Genomic DNA, 16,753 nt, shown 5'->3' on the forward strand with positions numbered 1-16,753 from the left:
CAAGAGTAATCAACTTCCTCCAACCACTTCAAAGGAAATCAAAGAACCTTTCCATCCACAGAGCCTTTTGAGGTTTAACTAGGAGCATGATTTAAAATTCACAGGAACCCCTTAGGTATTGAGCTTAATACACAGCTTTCCTGGACAAACGTTTGATAGGAGACGAAACACACCATTACCTTCACCAGCGCCGGCTCTAATATTGCCCAGGGCCACTGTAAATGCTCACTTTGTACTAAATATGCTCTTCTCGTGGTGAAGGGGCTGCCAGCCCTGCTGTGGCTCCCTCCCCACCCTCCTGCACGCTGGCTCTCGGGCAGAGTGAGTCCAGAGCTGCGCTCCGCTGCCCCAACCGTGGCCAGTGTTGCCTGTGTTCAGGTTGACCTTGCGGCCGGCACCAGAGGGTTGAGGGCCTGGCTCCAGTTAACTCAGGCCACCGTGTGGCTAGAAGGAGACATGCCGATCCCATAACTACCCAGGACACTGGAAATATTTGTTGGGTGTCACATGACCTCACCCAGCCCCAGCAGTCTTCTAGAACACAATAAGATTGGCTTGAACTGGCTCCAGGCAACTCCTAGAAAAGCCACAAAAGCAATTTGTGCCCCACCCTCCCTAGAACAGTGTGGTAAACTATTCTATGAAGGCTCCAGAGTATTTTTAATCTATGGTAATTTCCCCACATAACTGAAAACAAAAAACGAAAATTTAAAAATTGGCATTTTTTACTTTTGATAGGTTAGGGGTAGCATCTTTTGATCCTATATAATTGAATTTACCTTTTGTTTTTCAATAATTTGAACTAGACAGGTGGACATAGGCTGTGCTTCACCTGTGAGGGGGCCAGAGCAAGGGGAGGGAAGCCTGTGGACAGAATGTCCCCACATCCACAAAAGCTGACAGTCCAAGGCCTGGGAGTGGGGTGCAAGGCTGAGGGAACAAAACTACCAGGACCCTGACCACACCTGGGAGCCCTTGGGCTGGAAAGCTTTGAGGGTGGACGGAAGGCACCTGTGGCTGGGAGCTAAGGAGCGGGTCTGGATTCTTCTCCCTGCCTGAGAGCGAAGGCAAACAGGAGGAAGGAGCAGCTCCGCCGAGGGCAGCCTTTGGAAAGGCAGCAGCCCTGCAATGAGGGGGTGACAAGGGGGCCGTCCTAAAGAGAGGAGGTGGCTGTCCAGCCAACACCAGCTGCATCCAAACCAGAATGATATTGGGACTTCAAAATCCTGATGCACTGGGCAGTGTGACACCAAAACAAATCCCCAGGCAGAGCAGCAAGGTGGGAACGTGAGGAGAAGGTGGCTTCAGGGTCAGACTCTCAAGCTCCTAGGCCAGGGCCCAGTGAAGCCTGGAGGTCAGTGGCTTCAGCACACAGGGCAGGGCCTGCAGGCGCCTGGCAGGAGAGGTAGGAAGTGCCAGCACAACCCCAGGCCTTTGTCACCAAGCACAGCTTTTAATTTACAAAAATCTCATTAAGCTCTTCACCAACAAAAAGCTGAACATCACAATTGCCAAGCCCCTGTCCCCCACAGGGGCAAGTGGGCTTGTCATCCCCTCGGCCGTCACTGGCCACCAAGGAATAGGCCAGGCTGCATGGCCCCGCTGGCAGAGAGGGAGACTGGCACCAAGCCTGGGCAAGGACCCCACTGTCACTTCCTACTCTGGAGACAGTGACCTTCTCGGGTGGGTGGGGCTGTGGAGGCTCCCTGCCTCCTGGGCTGCACTTGGGCCCTCTCTTGCCTCAGCCTGGCCGCCGCTTCCCTTCCCCTTTGAGTGTCACTTTGCTTTTACTCCCACCTTGATAGGTTAGGGGTAGCATCTTTTGATCCTATATAATCCTATACCTTGGTCTGCCTCCTGACTTCACTGTCCCTCTGCCTCCTTTGCCACTGCTGGTGGTAGCCCAGGACAGCAGTGCTGCCAGCGGCCCTGGAGTAACAGGCGGAGCTCAGCCAGGCAGCCCCAGCTCTGCCTCAGGGTTGGGAAGAGGAAGGCAGAAACTTTCCCTCTGAAAACCAGGAGGAGCCTCCCACCCCACATGACAACCCACAGGGAACAGGCCTCTCAGGAGAGTCGCTGTAGGGCACAGTGAGCCAGGTCTGGCCAGTGAGGCTGAGGGGAAGACTGGTGGGCGGCCCCCAACATGGCTCTGCCTCCACCTGGGCATATGGGCGCTCATCAACCCCAGCTGGTGAGCCAATGCCCAGCCACCCGTGCCCACCTGCAAACTCAGAAAAGGGCACTGATGGGGCTTTCTTTGAACCCAGGGCAGGGATCTACGCAATGGCCTGGGGTCCAAGAAGCACGTTCCTCTGATGCGCCACAGCCCAGCCTGAGACCATGGGTCACTGCAGTGTCATGAGCCCCCTTCCTCCTCCAATAACCTGTGCTGCTCCTCACCTGAGGCTGTCTGCGACCCACCTCAGGCACCTCAGGCCTTGTCCCTTTCAGCCACACCAGTACTGACTCCTTAAAGCAGCCATGCTCTGGTGAGTTATCAAAGCTCCAATACGCTGGTTTTCCCTGACAGCTCAATCCTCCACCTGGCAAATCGGCCCAAGGCACCTTGGAGTGAGGGGTCTGCTTGCTCCAGGGCCTCCCCGGCCCCTCCTCCTGGTTCTGCACTCTGGCCTTGGGTCTGGCTGACCTGCACCTGGCCAAGGCTTGGGGAGCTCTGGAATTCATTAGCTGGCACCGATAATGAGACCGTCTGAAAAGCCCAGTGCTCGCATGTCTAGGTAGACCAGAAACCAAACGCACCTGACAAGAGGACTGATCAGAGAGCTTAAACCCAACAGGCGACATCAGCTAGGGCAGGCGGAGGCATTAATAATTGATTCCGTGGGCCATTCTGAGGTTTGCATTTTAATAACTTGGCAAGAGAATTTTTATTAGTTGCGTTCCAAAAGAAATGAAGGCATTTTTCAATTAACCACCTCAAGTTGTCAAAGCTCCTCCTCCCCCTGCTCCAACTCCTTTCAAACACAAGTAGGACAGAGTGGCTCCTCTTATGGCCAGGGTCGGGCAGGGGCTCTGAAGGAGCAGGGGCCTGCACACTGAGTGCTCACCATTATCATTGTCGCGCTGTAAGTGCTTGATCAGGAAGGAGATGGGGTCCTCAGGCTGGTAGATCAGGAGCTGCTCCAGCATGGTCTGTGGGCACAGGGCAGACAGAAGCACTTAGCACCCACAGGGGCCCTGGCTGCCACAGCTACCAGACATGGGCCTTCTTTCTCCATTGCACCCTGCCAAACAGGCCTTCAAACTGGGACCTAGCCCTTACCCATCTGGCATCTGCTGGAGTCCCCATGAGCAGAGGCATGAGGGGGGGAAGCTGTTGTGGGGGGGGCACCTGGAGGGACAGCACCCTGACTCAGAGCAGGCTGTCCCAGGGCCTTCTCCCCTGGTTCCCTTTGTACTTCCCATCAAGCCTCCTCCCAGTTCTCCTCAGGCACCCCACTGTCAGCATCTCCAGAGTCTTAGCAGAGCTATTTCCTAGCCTGGAAGGCTTCTTCCTCATTCTTGTCCTAGTCACCTTCTACTGGGTCCTCAGATTTCAACGGGAACATACCTTTCTGATCATATGCACTAGGTAACCACAACTGTCCCATGCTCCGGCACACCTGCCCTTGCCTCACCTTGTCCCTGCCTGCCTGATCATCCCCCCAGCAGGCCATGGGTTCTGTTGATCTGTCTGTGTGATCCCCAGGGCCCGTCACAATCCCAGTAGGTGCCCAGCACATTTGTTTATGGGGACAGTTAACCACCTGGGTTGCTACTACCTGGGTCCTTCCAGAGGGGGCAGAATAGTTATCACCCAAGTGTGGAAATAGTCCTCAGAAACTCTGGCCATTTAATCCATTTGAACAAACATGTTAAGGGCAAGCAGCTGCCAGGGCTTTTGAACAAATGGCACAGAAATGAACTGCTGGCTGATATGAGTGAGGCTGGTGGGACGAGGAGGAAGGGGCTTCAGTCCTGAAGGCAGAGGAGGTGTGGAGCAGTAAAAGGAACACCAACGTGTGACACAAGTCCTGGTCCCAGCCCCACTCCAAGCCTCACCAGCAAGTCCCTTCCCTCCTCTGAGCTCAGCTCCTCCACCTTTTCAATGGAACAGGTGGACTAAATCCATGTTTGCCTGTCACTGGCTGCACTGAGAGGATTTTAGACAGTTTGCTCATGATGATGTGGTTGCATATTTAATGTGTATAAAAAAAAATAAATACATCAAATCTATAATTTCAAGGATTTTGCTTAAGATGAGGCAAAAGGAGTTAACTTTTAAAAGTAAGTTGATTTCAAGAAATGATTTGGGGGCTGGGGATGTGGCTCAAGCGGTAGCGCGCTCGCCTGGCATGCGTGTGGCCCAGGTTCGATCCTCAGCACCACATACAAAGATGTTGTGTCCGCCGAAAACTAAAAAATAAATTTTAAAAAAATCTCTCTCTTTAAAAAAAAAAAAAGAAATGATTTGGTTAAAACAGGGGGGCGTGGTAGTATGTGAATCTATACATCTCACAAATTTCAGATACACATCCAAACCAAGCCTGTAGTATGATGCCCCACATCAGTTTTCAGATTTTGACAAGGTACTCCTGCTGTGTTCCATGTCGTCACTGGGGGAACCTGGACGAGGCTAGATCAGAATTCCACACTGTTTGTGGGATTGAACCCAGGAGTGATGTCTGTGAGCTAGACCTCCAGCCCTTTTGAAAAGGTTACTTTGAGCAAGGTCTCAGTTGCTCACGCTGGCCTGGAACTTTTGATACTCCTGCCTCAGCCATCCAAGAAGCAGGGATTACAGAGGTGTGTGCCACTGGCACCTGAAATCCATATTATTTTTGTGACTTTCCGAGTCAGAAATTATTCTAAAATTAAAAATATTAAATGAAATGGTCAAAACTCTGGCGGAAACATCCAAGCAGGGAAGGACTGGAAAGAGGCAGCGGAAAGCCCTCCTGGGTGGCCCCCCGGCAGGGCGCCAAGACCCGGGACCCTGCGCCGCCCGACGCGCCGCCCCGCTCGGTGACCGCGCGAGCCCCGCAGGCTCCGCGGGGGGCTCGGCTGCTGGAGGCGGGCTGCAGCCGGGCTGGCTCTGCGGCGTGCAGGCCCGAGGCTGCGCCCGAGGGCGCGGGCGGCGGGGACGCTGCGGGGCCCGCGGAGGGGTCACCTGCATCAGTTCGAAGACGTGTTTCTCCTCCCCGTACTGGGGCATTTCCGGGGGGATGAGATGCGGGGCCGAGGTAGCGTCCATGTCGCGCGGCGCGCGCTGCCTAGCAACTGGCAGCCAGGGCGCCGCCGGCTGCGTCATCAGAGCGCGCCGAGCCCCGCCCACGCCCCTCGCGGGGCCTCAGGTGGCCCGACGACAGCCCAGGCGCCCCGCTGCCGCCCCCGCCCGCCCGGCCCGCGGCCGGCTCCCCGCTCCCGGCCTCCGTCTCCCCGTCTGCAGCGTGGCGCAGGCGTTCCAGACGGGAGGGCGCCCTCGCGGCGGTCCGCGACCCCAGCGGACCCCCGACCCCGGTGCGGCCCGGCGGCCACGTGACCCGAGCGCGGCCCCGCGGTCACAATCGCGCCGCGGCCCGCCCCCGCCGGCGCCCACCCCGCCCACTCCCGCCTCCCGAGTCCTAAGCAGGGCCTCCCCGCCTTCCTGGGCCCAGACGCCCACGGAGTCACGCCAGCCTGCGCTCTGTGCCCGTCCTGCACAAGCAAGGGTAAAGGGGCCGAGGGGGCGGGCGGGACGCGGCGCGGCGGGCCGGGGGCTCCGGCTGGCCAGCTGCCTGCTCTGTGCCTCCCTTCCCTCCCTGGTGCCGGAGGGGGTTAGTGAAGTCTCTGGACTGAGACTTGCAGTCAGTGAGCACGCGATACGCGGAGGCTGCTGTGGGTAGTAGTAGTAGTATCTTATCTTTGCGACAGCCATGTGAAATAGGCGCTGTCGTTCCCATTTTACAGGTAAGAAATTGGAGGATCAGACTGACGAGTCCCTCATTTTACAGATGCATAAACTAAGGCTCAGAAAGGGGGAAAAATCTTTCCCAGGGTCACTGGTCAAAGCAGAGGGAGATCCGGAACTGGAAGTAGGCATCCTGACTCCAGCCAACAGACACCCTCCAAAGTAAAACCAGCAGTGCTGCCTTTTTCCCCCAAAACTGCTTTCTCAAAGTGCACACATCTTGGTGGGCTTGTCAAACCCAAAGACAGCTGGGGAAGAAAAGGAAGCTATCTCCCCCGAACAAAGAACACAACAACCAAGCCTGCAATTTGTGGCAGAGAAGTTCAGTTTGCTTCTTGGACATTTCTGAAATGACGTACCTTTCTCCTCATTTATTTTAAGCCCTAGGCGTTTTTCATACCATGATTTAATCTTCTTTAGCAGCCTGGGAAAATACAAATCAATTAAAGCCTAAAACCTATCAGGTAATCATTTTTTTCCTCCCTCCTTCCCTAGATCCAGAAGTGCCTGCACCCTGTACCTTTCATCTACACTAATTTGGCTGCAGAGCTCTTGTTCAAGGGATGATCACTTTGGATAGCTTATTACAGCTCCTCTCGTTGACATTCCTGGTGTGCATGTCACAAGTTGCTAGGATCAAGAACCAAGTCAGTTTTGCTCTCAGGGCCACCAGCCAAGGTATTGCTGTATCCTTGGAGAACTTGGCAGTCTCAGGAATCCCCAAGAGGATGGCAGGGAGCTGGACTCAGCCCCCTAAATCCTAGTCCCTATTGCTTTGAGGTGGGTAATAGGGGAAGTCTAGTGGGAATGGGCGTGAGGCCCAGGGTGTAGCTAGTGGTTGAACCCTAGAAGGGGTCTGGCAATCTGACCTGTCCCCACCCCCAGCCAGTCTGATTTGTAGCAAGTTTGTCTCCAAGGAACAGCAGGGAGGGAGCCAAAAGCCCAGACTAGAAAGGTAGGCTGCGGGAAGAGTCCAGGCTTGCCCATTTCAGCTTGTGAAATAACACGGCCTCTCATTTCTAGGCTGAGGGGATAACTCAAGGTAAAGCATGCCCAGGGCTTGCTTACTTAGAGCCCTGACCAACTGTTCTCATGAGGACAGGGTGAGCCAGGATCTAGGGCTGGAGCATGCCTGTCCTTTGCCCTGTACCACATCCACCCAAAGTCCCTCCTGCAGAGACTGTGCGACTTGCTTCTCCCACATGCCCACCAAGCAGTTTCATGTCATCACCTATGCCCTGACTGATCTCCCACTCTTTAACAGGTGGCTTCTTCCAGGGCAGGGGGCCTGTCCACTTTGGCCAGTGTCATAGAACTCTGTACCTGGACAGCATCTGGCAAAGTGAAGACCTAGCAAGCAAATGCCTGCCATGTTTTTACCCCCTTGGCTTAGAAGCCTCCAGTGGTTCTTCTGAACACCCAGCCTGACCCCAGGACAGGGCCTGTCTGCTGCCCTCTTCTGCAACTGCTCAGTCTTCCTGCATTCCCCACCCCTCAACCCAGCCCACAGTCCCACCTCTCCACCTCTCCTACCCCAGCAGCCCCTGCTTCTTTCCAGGGGCACACAGTTGTGGCAATCACCTGCCATCGAATGCAGAGTTTGATCCCAATAGTTCTAGTGGCTGCAATGATGGTATTATCATATTGCAGGCCCGGGGTCTACACCTACACCTGTCACCTCATCTGGTATCCATCCCAAGACTGGGCAGCTAATGCTGCTCTCTCCCTATGGCATGTTAGGACACTGAGGAGTAGCTTGCCTGAGGTCAGCCACAGGGGTGGAGCCAGGGCCATTTTAACCACTCTGACCACAGCACTGTGGGCAAAGGCCAGCCTGACTGGGTGCACTCTCTCCCCTGGAAACCCATTTCTGCATCACTGTGACTTTTCTAGGTCTTCCCTCTGAGTCATTTGCAAACCCCAGACTGGATTAGGGTGGGGCAGGTAAGCACTTGCCTTGGCACAGCACTTAAGGGGCGGCTGGGCTGTGGCTCAATAGCAGAGCACTTGCCCAGCATGTGTGAGGCACTGGGTTTGGTTCTCAGCGCCACATGTAAATAAATAAAATAAAGGTCCATCAACAACTTAATTGGCACCAAAAATCTCAATGATCAACGTTTTTAACAGTATTTTCTAAAAATCAAAAGTAATGTTAAAATCCATTTAGAATATCAAAAATTGAAGTAAAAGTCAGATACTATTAACTGAATTTTCCTTTTGCCACAGGCTCTAGTGTGGCGCGGCACTATCAATCCTGTTCTTCCTTAAAATTCTGTCATTTTGTTCTTTGTAGAATTTTGTGTTCATTTTTAATTTTTTGTGTTTTGTATTCACTTTAAAAAATTTTTTTTTGGTTGTTGTATTTTTTTATACCTTTATGTTATTTATTTATATGTGGTGCTGGGGATCAAACCCAGTGTCTCACACATGCCAGACAGTGCTCTACCACTCAGCCCCAGCCCCAGCCACAGCCCTTATATTCACTTTTTAAAAAATATTTTTCTCTCGATTACTGATTTTTTTTGGTTCCCCCTCAAGTTTCGCAGGAGGCAGCTGACTCCTCCCTCACCCTAGTCCTAGTTGTGGTGAACCCAACTGCACGGGAAGCACCACAGAAGCCCAGTGTGCCCAGGTATGCCATCTCTGCCCCCTGGGAAGGGGGCCAAAGATATGGCAGGTGTTCAGTCAGCAGTGGGCCCCAGCCTCCCTGCCCTTCCTTCCCCACGTCAGACGCTGTGCCTGAGTATGGGGAGCTTGAGGGGAAGGAGGCTGCCTAGCCCTGGACAGGCCCACACCAGCCGCCAGGGGGGTGGTGGTCCTCCTGCTGTTGGCTGGCACTCTCCTGAACCTGCCTGTTGAGGGTTATGGGGCACGACTCTCAGGACCCTCAGCTGGCTCATCCCACTGAAGGGCTACCCGTCTCAAATTCTCTGGTTCACTGTGCCCATGGTCTGTGGAGACATCTTCTGGTCCGTCTGTGCTGCCATCTCCTCTTGCAGCAGAGATGTGCTCCCAACTCAAGCTCTCCTCATTGCTGAGGGTGCCGAGGGGGACAGGAAGGAATTCTTCCCACATCCATCCTGTCTTCACTCTTCCACTTGAGACCTGCCCATCCTTGCTGTGTTCCTGCCCCTTCCACTGGGGACACCTTGTCCCTACCTTGGAGCCGACTCCTCTGATCCCCACTCATGAGGCACAGCCAGATGTGGCAGGGGTAAGGATGTTGGTTAATCAGGACGTGTAGAGCCTGGGGTGTCTCTGGGCCTCCATTTCCCTCCTGGAAGTGAAGGGGAGTTGGCCTGCTGACCTTTCTAGCTCTAACAAACATTCCATAAATCTGCAACATTTTTCACATGCTCAGAAAAATTGAGGAGTCAGAGTATAGAACCCTTTGCCCTTTCTGCTTACAGGGGATTCTAGAAGCTCTTGGGCCACCTGCGTCCCACCGGGGCCAGCCTGTGGCACCATGGGTACAGTTAATGTTCCTAATCAGGGCCAGGTCTGCACATGACGTGGACTGAGGCCAGGGCCCCTGCCCAAGCGCAGAGCAGGGGGACTTGCAACTTATACTGAACAACCCAGCACGGACCCTTCCCAGCTAGCCCACTCTCCCACCTGCACAGTGGCTGGTGTCTTAGTCATTTGGTCTTAACTGGTGTTCTGCTGGTTTTTCCTCCTATGGGCATACCCCTTGATTCCCGGGTTGTGCTGGTACCATAGGGAGGCCCTGGAGGCTGTGTATGTGTGTGTGTGTGTAGACACTCGTAATTGCAGAAGCCAAGGAAGAGAGAAGCTGTCCTGAGAGAAGGAAGTCACATTGCATGGGAGACTGTCCCTGGACGAGGGTCAAGTTTAGCATGGTCATGGGTAACCTGGGAGATCCTGAGTGAGTTGTGTGGTCTCCTAGGACCCTGGTTCCCTTCTCTGTAAAGCAGGGATCAAACAAACAGTCCCTGTGCCCCAGGGCTGTGGGGATAGGCTGAGCGGGTTGGGAATCTTTCTCTCCCGAGCCTCCCTCCCTCCCTCCCTCTGGGGCTGGCTCCTCGTTTCTGGCCCCTGGGGCCTCATGGCCCTCTTCCTCCCTGTAGATCTCTCCTATCCTGTAAGTGACCACAGAGGACAACCATGAATGAGGCCAAAGAGACCCTTCGTGGCATTGAGCAGAAGTACAAGCTGTTCCAACAGCAGCAGTTCACCTTCATCGCAGCTCTGGAGCACTGCAGGGAGAACGCACATGACAAGATCCGGCCCATCTCCAGCATTGAACAGGTGGCACCTGACAGGGCTGACCCTGGTCACAGGAGCCTCCCCAGCCCAGTCCCCACACCTGAAAGAGCCCAGGAAAGGGAAGCACATTTGTGCCTGAATTAGATTAGGACTCAGACCCTAACTGATGGAATAAGTTCCCCCCATTCCTCCCCTACCAGACTCATCCAGCCAAGGTCAAAGTCCACCTGCCACCTCTGTGACCTTGGGCCAGTGAGGTTACTTACCTCACTAAGCCTCAGTTTTCTCATATATTATGTGTATTCAGTGGAACCATCATGGAAAACTGCTGGCCCAAGTTTGGCTCCCAGTAAGCACTGGGGGCTGAGCAGTGGAGCTTTACTGGTGATGGAGATGGATATGGTCCTTGTCACCACATATTGCAGGGTACTGAGAAACTGCTAGTCACTTTTACAAAAATCTTCCTTGAGGGTTAGCTGTTGTCCAAGTTTGCTCTGCAGGATTTGGAGGCCATCCATGACGTTAGGGGCCTGAGCCACAATGCAGCTAGGACCCCACCCACAGGCCAGGCCTGGACTGTAAAGAGGCCACTGTGAGGAAGCAAGCTTGCCAAAGCCCAGCTGCTTGTGAAGATGGTGGGGGTGGGTACCGGGCTCAGAACAGCTCAGGAGAAGCAGCCATAGAGAACAGGCAGCCCTTGCTGACAGAAAACATTGTTTCCCTGGTTTTTGTAAAACCCTTGTCCCACTTCCCCAATTTTTTAACTTGAAAAATGCTGAACATCCAGAAAGGAATAGCACACAACCTTTGCCAGACGCACTAGCTCTTGACCCTGAGCCTACCAGCTGATGACATGCCCCTGCACTGGCTCATGCACAAGCAGGCAGGTCATCCCCCTGGAGCCTTTTCTAAGGGCACTGGACAGATTTTCAGTCTCCAAGACTAGCTGGAGTCCCGTCTGCCTTGGCATCTGCCCCTGAGCTTCGTGACATGTGGGAGTGGCCTTCCTGCCTAGACTCATCAGAGGCTCCTATAAATCCTGTCCTTCGCTGTGATGCCCCATCTCAAGTGCTGGCTCTCAGCCCCACTAGCCCTCCCTGAGGTAGGCATCCAAAGGCTGCCTGCACACACCCAGGCAGCCCAGTGACAGCTCTGTTGTGGCTACCACATGCTGTGGTGTCCATGCAGTTGTGGACAGGAGTCTCTCCCCTGACAAAGCTGGGGAGGAACCACTTCAGATCATTCAGGAAGACATCCCTTAGCGACAAGGAAGCTCTGTAGCCTGAGAAAGTTCCAGGTACTTGGGAAGGCAGTGATACCCTTCCCATCATCAGATCATGGTGAGAGTTAGTTGTGTATGGAATGAGTGATAAGTTAATGGGACCTAGACCCAACCCATTTCCTCCCCACAGGAGCTCAGGCCTCCTGCCCTGGCCCAGCCTCAGATGCAGTCACTGGGTGGTATCAGGTAACTGGAGAAAGACTCCCACCCAGGGAGGCCCCAGCCCCCTGCCAGCAAGGAAAGTTGAAAGTAGATCAGAGGATCAATATTCTTAGCGGCCTTGTATGTCTTCTTCAAATACGTTCAAGTCTTATTTTTGGCATTTTAGCTCCTACCACTCCTAGAGTTGTTATTTGAATATGGGATGTGGTAGGAACATTTTTCTCATATGGATCACCCTGTCCCCAGCCTCATTCATTCACAAGCTGGGAGACACATTCAGCTAAGCCACTTCCACTGGTGTCCCAGCGGGTGATTTCACCTCTTAATCTCCAGTATTCAGGGTGTTAATCTATAAAAAATAAGGATTTTAAGAAGGTACCTACGCAGTGTGTAGGGTTTAGAGAAGAGTGAGACAGCATTTTGCACGGTGCCTGGGACACTTAGTGATGTTAGCTGTATGTTGTGGTCTGTATGTCAGAGTGCCTAAGTGTTACTGGTTTCTCCTAGTGAACCCGGGTGGCTGCTCCAGTGGGGGCCGGCACATCCCCAGCTCACATCAGACTGGCCTTTACAGGTGCAGAGCTACATGGAACACTACTGTAACAACTCCACAGACCGGCGGATCCTGCTCATGTTCCTGGACATCTGTTCAGAGCTGAACAGGCTCTGCCAGCACTTTGAGGCCATGCACTCTGGCACCCCAGTCACCGACAACATCCTTGACAAATGCAAAAGCTTGGTTAGCCAAAGCAATGACCTGAGCACCCTTAGAGCAAAGTAAGTCCCTTTGGGCCTTGGTGAGGCCTTGGTGTGTGCTGTGGAGGATCCCCAGGGGGACACTGAGCTGGTGCTCTCCCCTGTAGCTGTGCACAATTCCTTCGTGGCATGACTATCAATGAAGACCTATTTAAAACCAGGACATAGACACAGCAGGGCACCCAGGCAGCGTGTTTTTCCAGACACCACAGGGCAGTGGTTCTCAGCTCCTGACTTTCATAGCAGAAGCACCTGGGGCTCCTGGCCTTGACCTGCTGAGCTGGACCTGGTGGGGACACAGCCTTAGCACCAGGCCTGGAAGCTGCCAGCCAGTCCCCACAGCAAGGCTCACCATTCTCCCTCCTCTCCTGGCCTGCAGGTACCCTCACGATGTAGTGAACCATCTCAGCTGTGACGAGGCCAGGAACCACTATGGCGGTGTGGTCAGCCTCATCCCCATTGTCTTGGACCTTATGAAAGAGTGGATTGCCCACTCGGAGAAGCTTCCCCGCAAAGCGCTGCAGCACGTGAGTGAGCCCGCAGCATGTCAGAATGTCACCAGGGCAGCCGCTTGTCCTGCCCGGACCGCAGGCACCCAGCGTTGGTTAAGAAAGCACAAATGTAGGCAGCTGGAAAAAGACTGCCTCAAACCCAGGGGGCGAGACAAAGGACATTCCAAGCCTCCCTGGAGGCCGCCCGGTGGGAAACTGTAACTCAAGGCCAGGGGCCTGCTCCACGCTGGGTGCTCTGCTAACCAGTGTGGACTCCCCTGTGGATCCATTCCTGCTGGTGCTGGCACCCCTGCCGTTAACCCCAAAAGGGCCAATACATCACTGAGAATCTCTCCTTCTCTTGCTTTCACTTGTAACTTTCCTGCTTCTAAGCTCTGTGCTGGTGAAGAGGATCCCCACTTAATGAGTTGCCCAAACAGTACGGTGTTGCTAGAGGGTGTCCCAGGTGAGGGCACTGAGCCACACCCAGCAGCCATCCAGCTCCCTGCCCCAGCAGCCACAGGAAGCAGCACAGACTCTCTGCAGGACAGGGATGCTCCCACTCCCAGGATGGAGGGAGGGGCAGATGCTGAAGGAACGCCTCAGGGTTCAGTTCCCTGGACCAAAACAAAGGCAGTGAGCCCACCTCTCCAGAAGAATTCTGTCTGTGGTTCCTGAGCAAGGACCATGGCCTGATGTCCACAGCATAGTCGAGGCCCACACACTGTGTGATGCGTCTGCTTTGAGCTCTGATTGTTACTTTTTCCCTTCGCAGGGGACGACTTAGCTTCTGTATTGTTGCTTCCTTGGGGGGAGACAGTCAAGAATAAAAAATGTTCTACCACCTCTGCCTGGCTGGCTTGGTTTCCTGGGACTTCTCCCTGAAAGAAAACCTGCGTTTCTCCCAAGACCTCAAAAGATACTGGGAGTTATGAACTCCCCATGGGAGTTCATAACCCACTTGAAGCAAAGTGTGAAAGATGATATATCAAGAACTATGTAATGTTTTGAACAACCAACAATTAAAAAAAAAAAAAAAAAAAAAAAAGATACTGGGAGGTAACCACACAGGCAAAGCCCCTCACAGACAGCAGAGAAACTGCTGCCACCAAGGGGACCCTGCCTCTAGAAAGGGCCTGACTCTGAGGTCCACACCAGGTAACAGAGGGCCAGTCCACAGACCTGCACCTTGTCTAGTAAGAGACTTCCTCAGGCAAGAAAACCTGAATTCCAGACAAATTAACAACCGCCACCTTCAAGTCCATCCCGAAGGTGCTGCTTCTGCCATGGGCAGCAGTTCTGACGTCCGGACAGCCGGGCGAACACCTGAAAACCACTGTGACACAGCTTGCCATAAGGGTCCTTTCCTCAGCATCACAGGCCATGCTATCAGAAGTCAGGGCAGATCTTAAAATCTCATAGGGTGGTTTCCCACCTTCTGCAGAATGCCCAATGGGCATGAACCAGCTGGTGACAGCTATGCACCTTCTCCTGGCACATGTGCACACAGCTGGCAGGGATCAGGGCTGGTGAAATCTCCACAAAATGCATGTCCACCAGGTTCCACCAAAAGGATCCCATGAAACTCAACTGGCCACCCCTCCAGACACAGTTAGCAGGAGTGTGGACTGGCAGCCCCTGGCTCTCAGGGCTTCTCTGGTAGACATGACTCAACCCTTGACACACGCACACCATACCACTCTTTGGGAAAGACCAAAGATTTAAGGCAGGTACATTATCAGTGAAGACAATCTTCCAGAACACAAAGGTGCTTAACAGAGACTAAAGCCTAAAGCCAGACCAATATTTGGGTGCCCTCCTCTAGCCACCCACGGTAACCACTCCAGACCCAAGGCTTCTGCATCTTTGAAGAGTCCCTACTTTACCTATAAGCCCAAGGCCAGTGTAAGTCACTCCATGTCACACAGCAGAGTAGTGCAAAACAATAATTTTTTATTTGTTCACAGTTAAACACAAGCAACTGCCTTGACATTTTAGAACATTCTAAGAAGGACAGCAAACCCTTTTGATTCCAATTCCCATTCACTGAGATTGTACCATGTTCTCTTGCAGTTCATGTTTATGGCATCTGATATGGATTGTTTTGACATGCTTTTAAGATCAAGGTGGGAAAGTTTAAACCTTTTGATGAGGGGACTTTCTTGCATTTAACTAAAAGCAGTCAGTTAAAAAAATCAGATTATTTTCATTCATGGGACCCCTTTAAACTGCAAGTTAGCCTCATATGGTTCATCCATGATTGAGTTATAAAACTAGATTACGTCTTAGCAAAATCTGTTCCTCCGTAATGTAACTGGTCCATAGAAGTCTTCTGAAGATCGATCACTGATTCTTCCTAGTGCAAAATGCTTGGCTGCCTCTGATCAGCCAGAGTATGTGCTGCGCAGAGCCTGGGTGCACCCTCCTGCCCAAACACTGCACCAGGTGGGGAGGGGACGACGGGTGGGGGAAGGGTGTTTTGGGGTCCTTGAGCTCCTAAGTTCTGCTCCAAAAAACCTATTCCAATGACTAAACCATCTAGCTTATCCCAAAGGGTGGCTAGTGTGGTGGCACTGGGCAGCGGCACAAAGCTCCTTGGCCCTCATGAACTCATTTAAATGAACGCCAAAAGCAGCTGGGGCTCAGGTTTCCCTTGCATCTGCCAACAACCTTTCAGGTGAGCATGCACAGGTGGCAGGATGGTGTGGAAACAGCTTCCCTGGGCACATAGGGAGTCGCGGATAGGGAAAGGAACTGCCTGGGAACAAGGGTCTCAGCAGCAGCCTAGGAGCTAGTTCCTGACCTAAACTTCTCTTTTGGCTACAGAAAGAAGCTAAATCAAGTGCAATTAATGACTTTGCAGTGATCTGCTGGGAGGAGTGGGCACGCATCACCACTCAGGATGTAAACAAACGAACACCCTCAGACTGAACACGTTCTCTAACACTTTCTGTAAGTCAGTTCTACAGCATATGCCTCCAAGAGTGAAGCCACAGCAGGTGCCCAGTGTGCTCTGGTCACTGCACATGGTAACTGGCTCCCCTGCAAGGCAGACCCTCCTGAGTGGACCTGAGCTGCTCCTGGGACCACACCGGGAGAGTCCCTGCAAGGGCAGACAGCTCTCCACCTGCACTGCAGCATGGGCCTGACCTTGCCGGGCCCCAAATCCTCCTTCGCCTGCCCACACTGGCTCCCATGAGCTTCCTCATGGACTTTCTTTAATCTTCAGTTCTTGCTGGCTTCAAGTGGTAGGTTCTAGTATTTGGTGGAAATTACCATTGGCCACTCACAACACGCTTCTGTTGTCTACACAAAAACAAGTAACCAGTTTTCTTTCCTTAATGCCAGTCTAAGCTCTATGGTCCAGCTTACAGATTCTTGCATCCCATGACCAGGCATGCACCCTCTAAACAACTGCTGAAGTTTTATCTTTCTGGACAAAAAAGAGCTGGAAACTACACATTCTGTTGCAAATGGCCAGGGAGAGCCCAGTATGTGGGCCCACTGTGCTGCTTTTACCCAAGGAGGTGCTGTCCTCTGGCCACAGCAGCAATGAGGTGGGGTGGGGGAGGCTGTTTTTAATTGTTAGTGGCTTCTTGGGCTTTCTTTTGGGTTGTGGCAGTATACCTTCTAAGAGTGTCGTCTGTTTCCCTTTAGTACATCACAGACAGTAGGAACTCTCTGCAGCTATTCCCAAAGGTCAGGCAGTATTTCCAAAAACACTGCTGGCAAACCTGAACAGATTACTATGTGCCCACCTGCCTCAGTGATATTGCTCTCAGCACTTACCTCTAATGACACCTCTTAAAACCTCTCCAGCTAAGAACAGACCCCAACCTCCTACCTCTGGGTTTCAGTTGGTTTCTTGATAGTCATAAGCATATT

At 53.0% G+C, this 16,753-nt stretch overlaps 2 protein-coding genes across 17 annotated transcripts in view; one reads left to right on the forward strand and one right to left on the reverse strand.

Annotated features, from left to right (window-relative positions):
• Tsc1 (TSC complex subunit 1) overlaps positions 1–16,753 on the reverse strand; it is a 174,078-nt gene that overhangs the window by 103,503 nt on the left and 53,822 nt on the right. Inside the window, exons 1-2 of one of the 10 annotated variants that reach the window (XM_027940683.2) lie at positions 5,171–5,363; positions 3,069–3,153 (exon numbers count right to left, since the gene is read on the reverse strand). The exons of 7 other annotated variants lie outside the window; for them this stretch is intronic. In XM_027940683.2, the coding sequence (XP_027796484.2) occupies positions 3,069–3,153; positions 5,171–5,311 (226 nt within the window). In that variant the 5' untranslated portion in view covers positions 5,312–5,363. Of the gene's footprint in view, positions 1–179; positions 365–3,068; positions 3,154–5,170; positions 5,364–16,753 lie in introns of those variants that run through there. 2 more of the 10 variants (XM_071601109.1, XM_071601108.1) reach the window with 2 other exon arrangements.
• Positions 5,337–13,712, forward strand: Spaca9 (sperm acrosome associated 9). Of its 7 annotated transcripts, XM_071601111.1 has the most exons (6): positions 5,337–5,711; positions 6,446–6,628; positions 8,489–8,582; positions 10,039–10,219; positions 12,196–12,398; positions 12,757–13,712. In XM_071601111.1, the coding sequence occupies exons 4-6, from the start codon at positions 10,076–10,078 to the stop codon at positions 13,088–13,090; spliced, it is 681 nt and encodes a 226-aa protein (XP_071457212.1). In that variant the 5' UTR covers positions 5,337–5,711; positions 6,446–6,628; positions 8,489–8,582; positions 10,039–10,075; the 3' UTR covers positions 13,091–13,712. The 7 variants fall into 7 exon arrangements, with proteins under 7 accessions (XP_071457212.1, XP_071457211.1, XP_071457214.1 ...); XM_071601110.1 differs by lacking the exons at positions 6,446–6,628; positions 8,489–8,582 and adding an exon at positions 5,950–6,414; XM_071601113.1 differs by lacking the exons at positions 6,446–6,628; positions 8,489–8,582 and adding an exon at positions 5,994–6,414.

The sequence above is a fragment of the Marmota flaviventris genome, chromosome 13, assembly GCF_047511675.1.
Source record: "Marmota flaviventris isolate mMarFla1 chromosome 13, mMarFla1.hap1, whole genome shotgun sequence".
Lineage (NCBI taxonomy): Eukaryota > Metazoa > Chordata > Mammalia > Rodentia > Sciuridae > Marmota > Marmota flaviventris.

Bases quoted from the DNA above. Each gene is read 5' to 3' on its own strand.
- Spaca9 (XM_071601110.1), top strand. From the start codon at position 10,076: ATGAATGAGGCCAAAGAGACCCTTCGTGGCATTGAGCAGAAGTACAAG. The intron at 10,220-12,195 runs GTGGCACCTGAC...TGGCCTTTACAG, and splicing joins CCATCTCCAGCATTGAACAG to GTGCAGAGCTACATGGAACA. The intron at 12,399-12,756 runs GTAAGTCCCTTT...CCTGGCCTGCAG, and splicing joins CTGAGCACCCTTAGAGCAAA to GTACCCTCACGATGTAGTGA.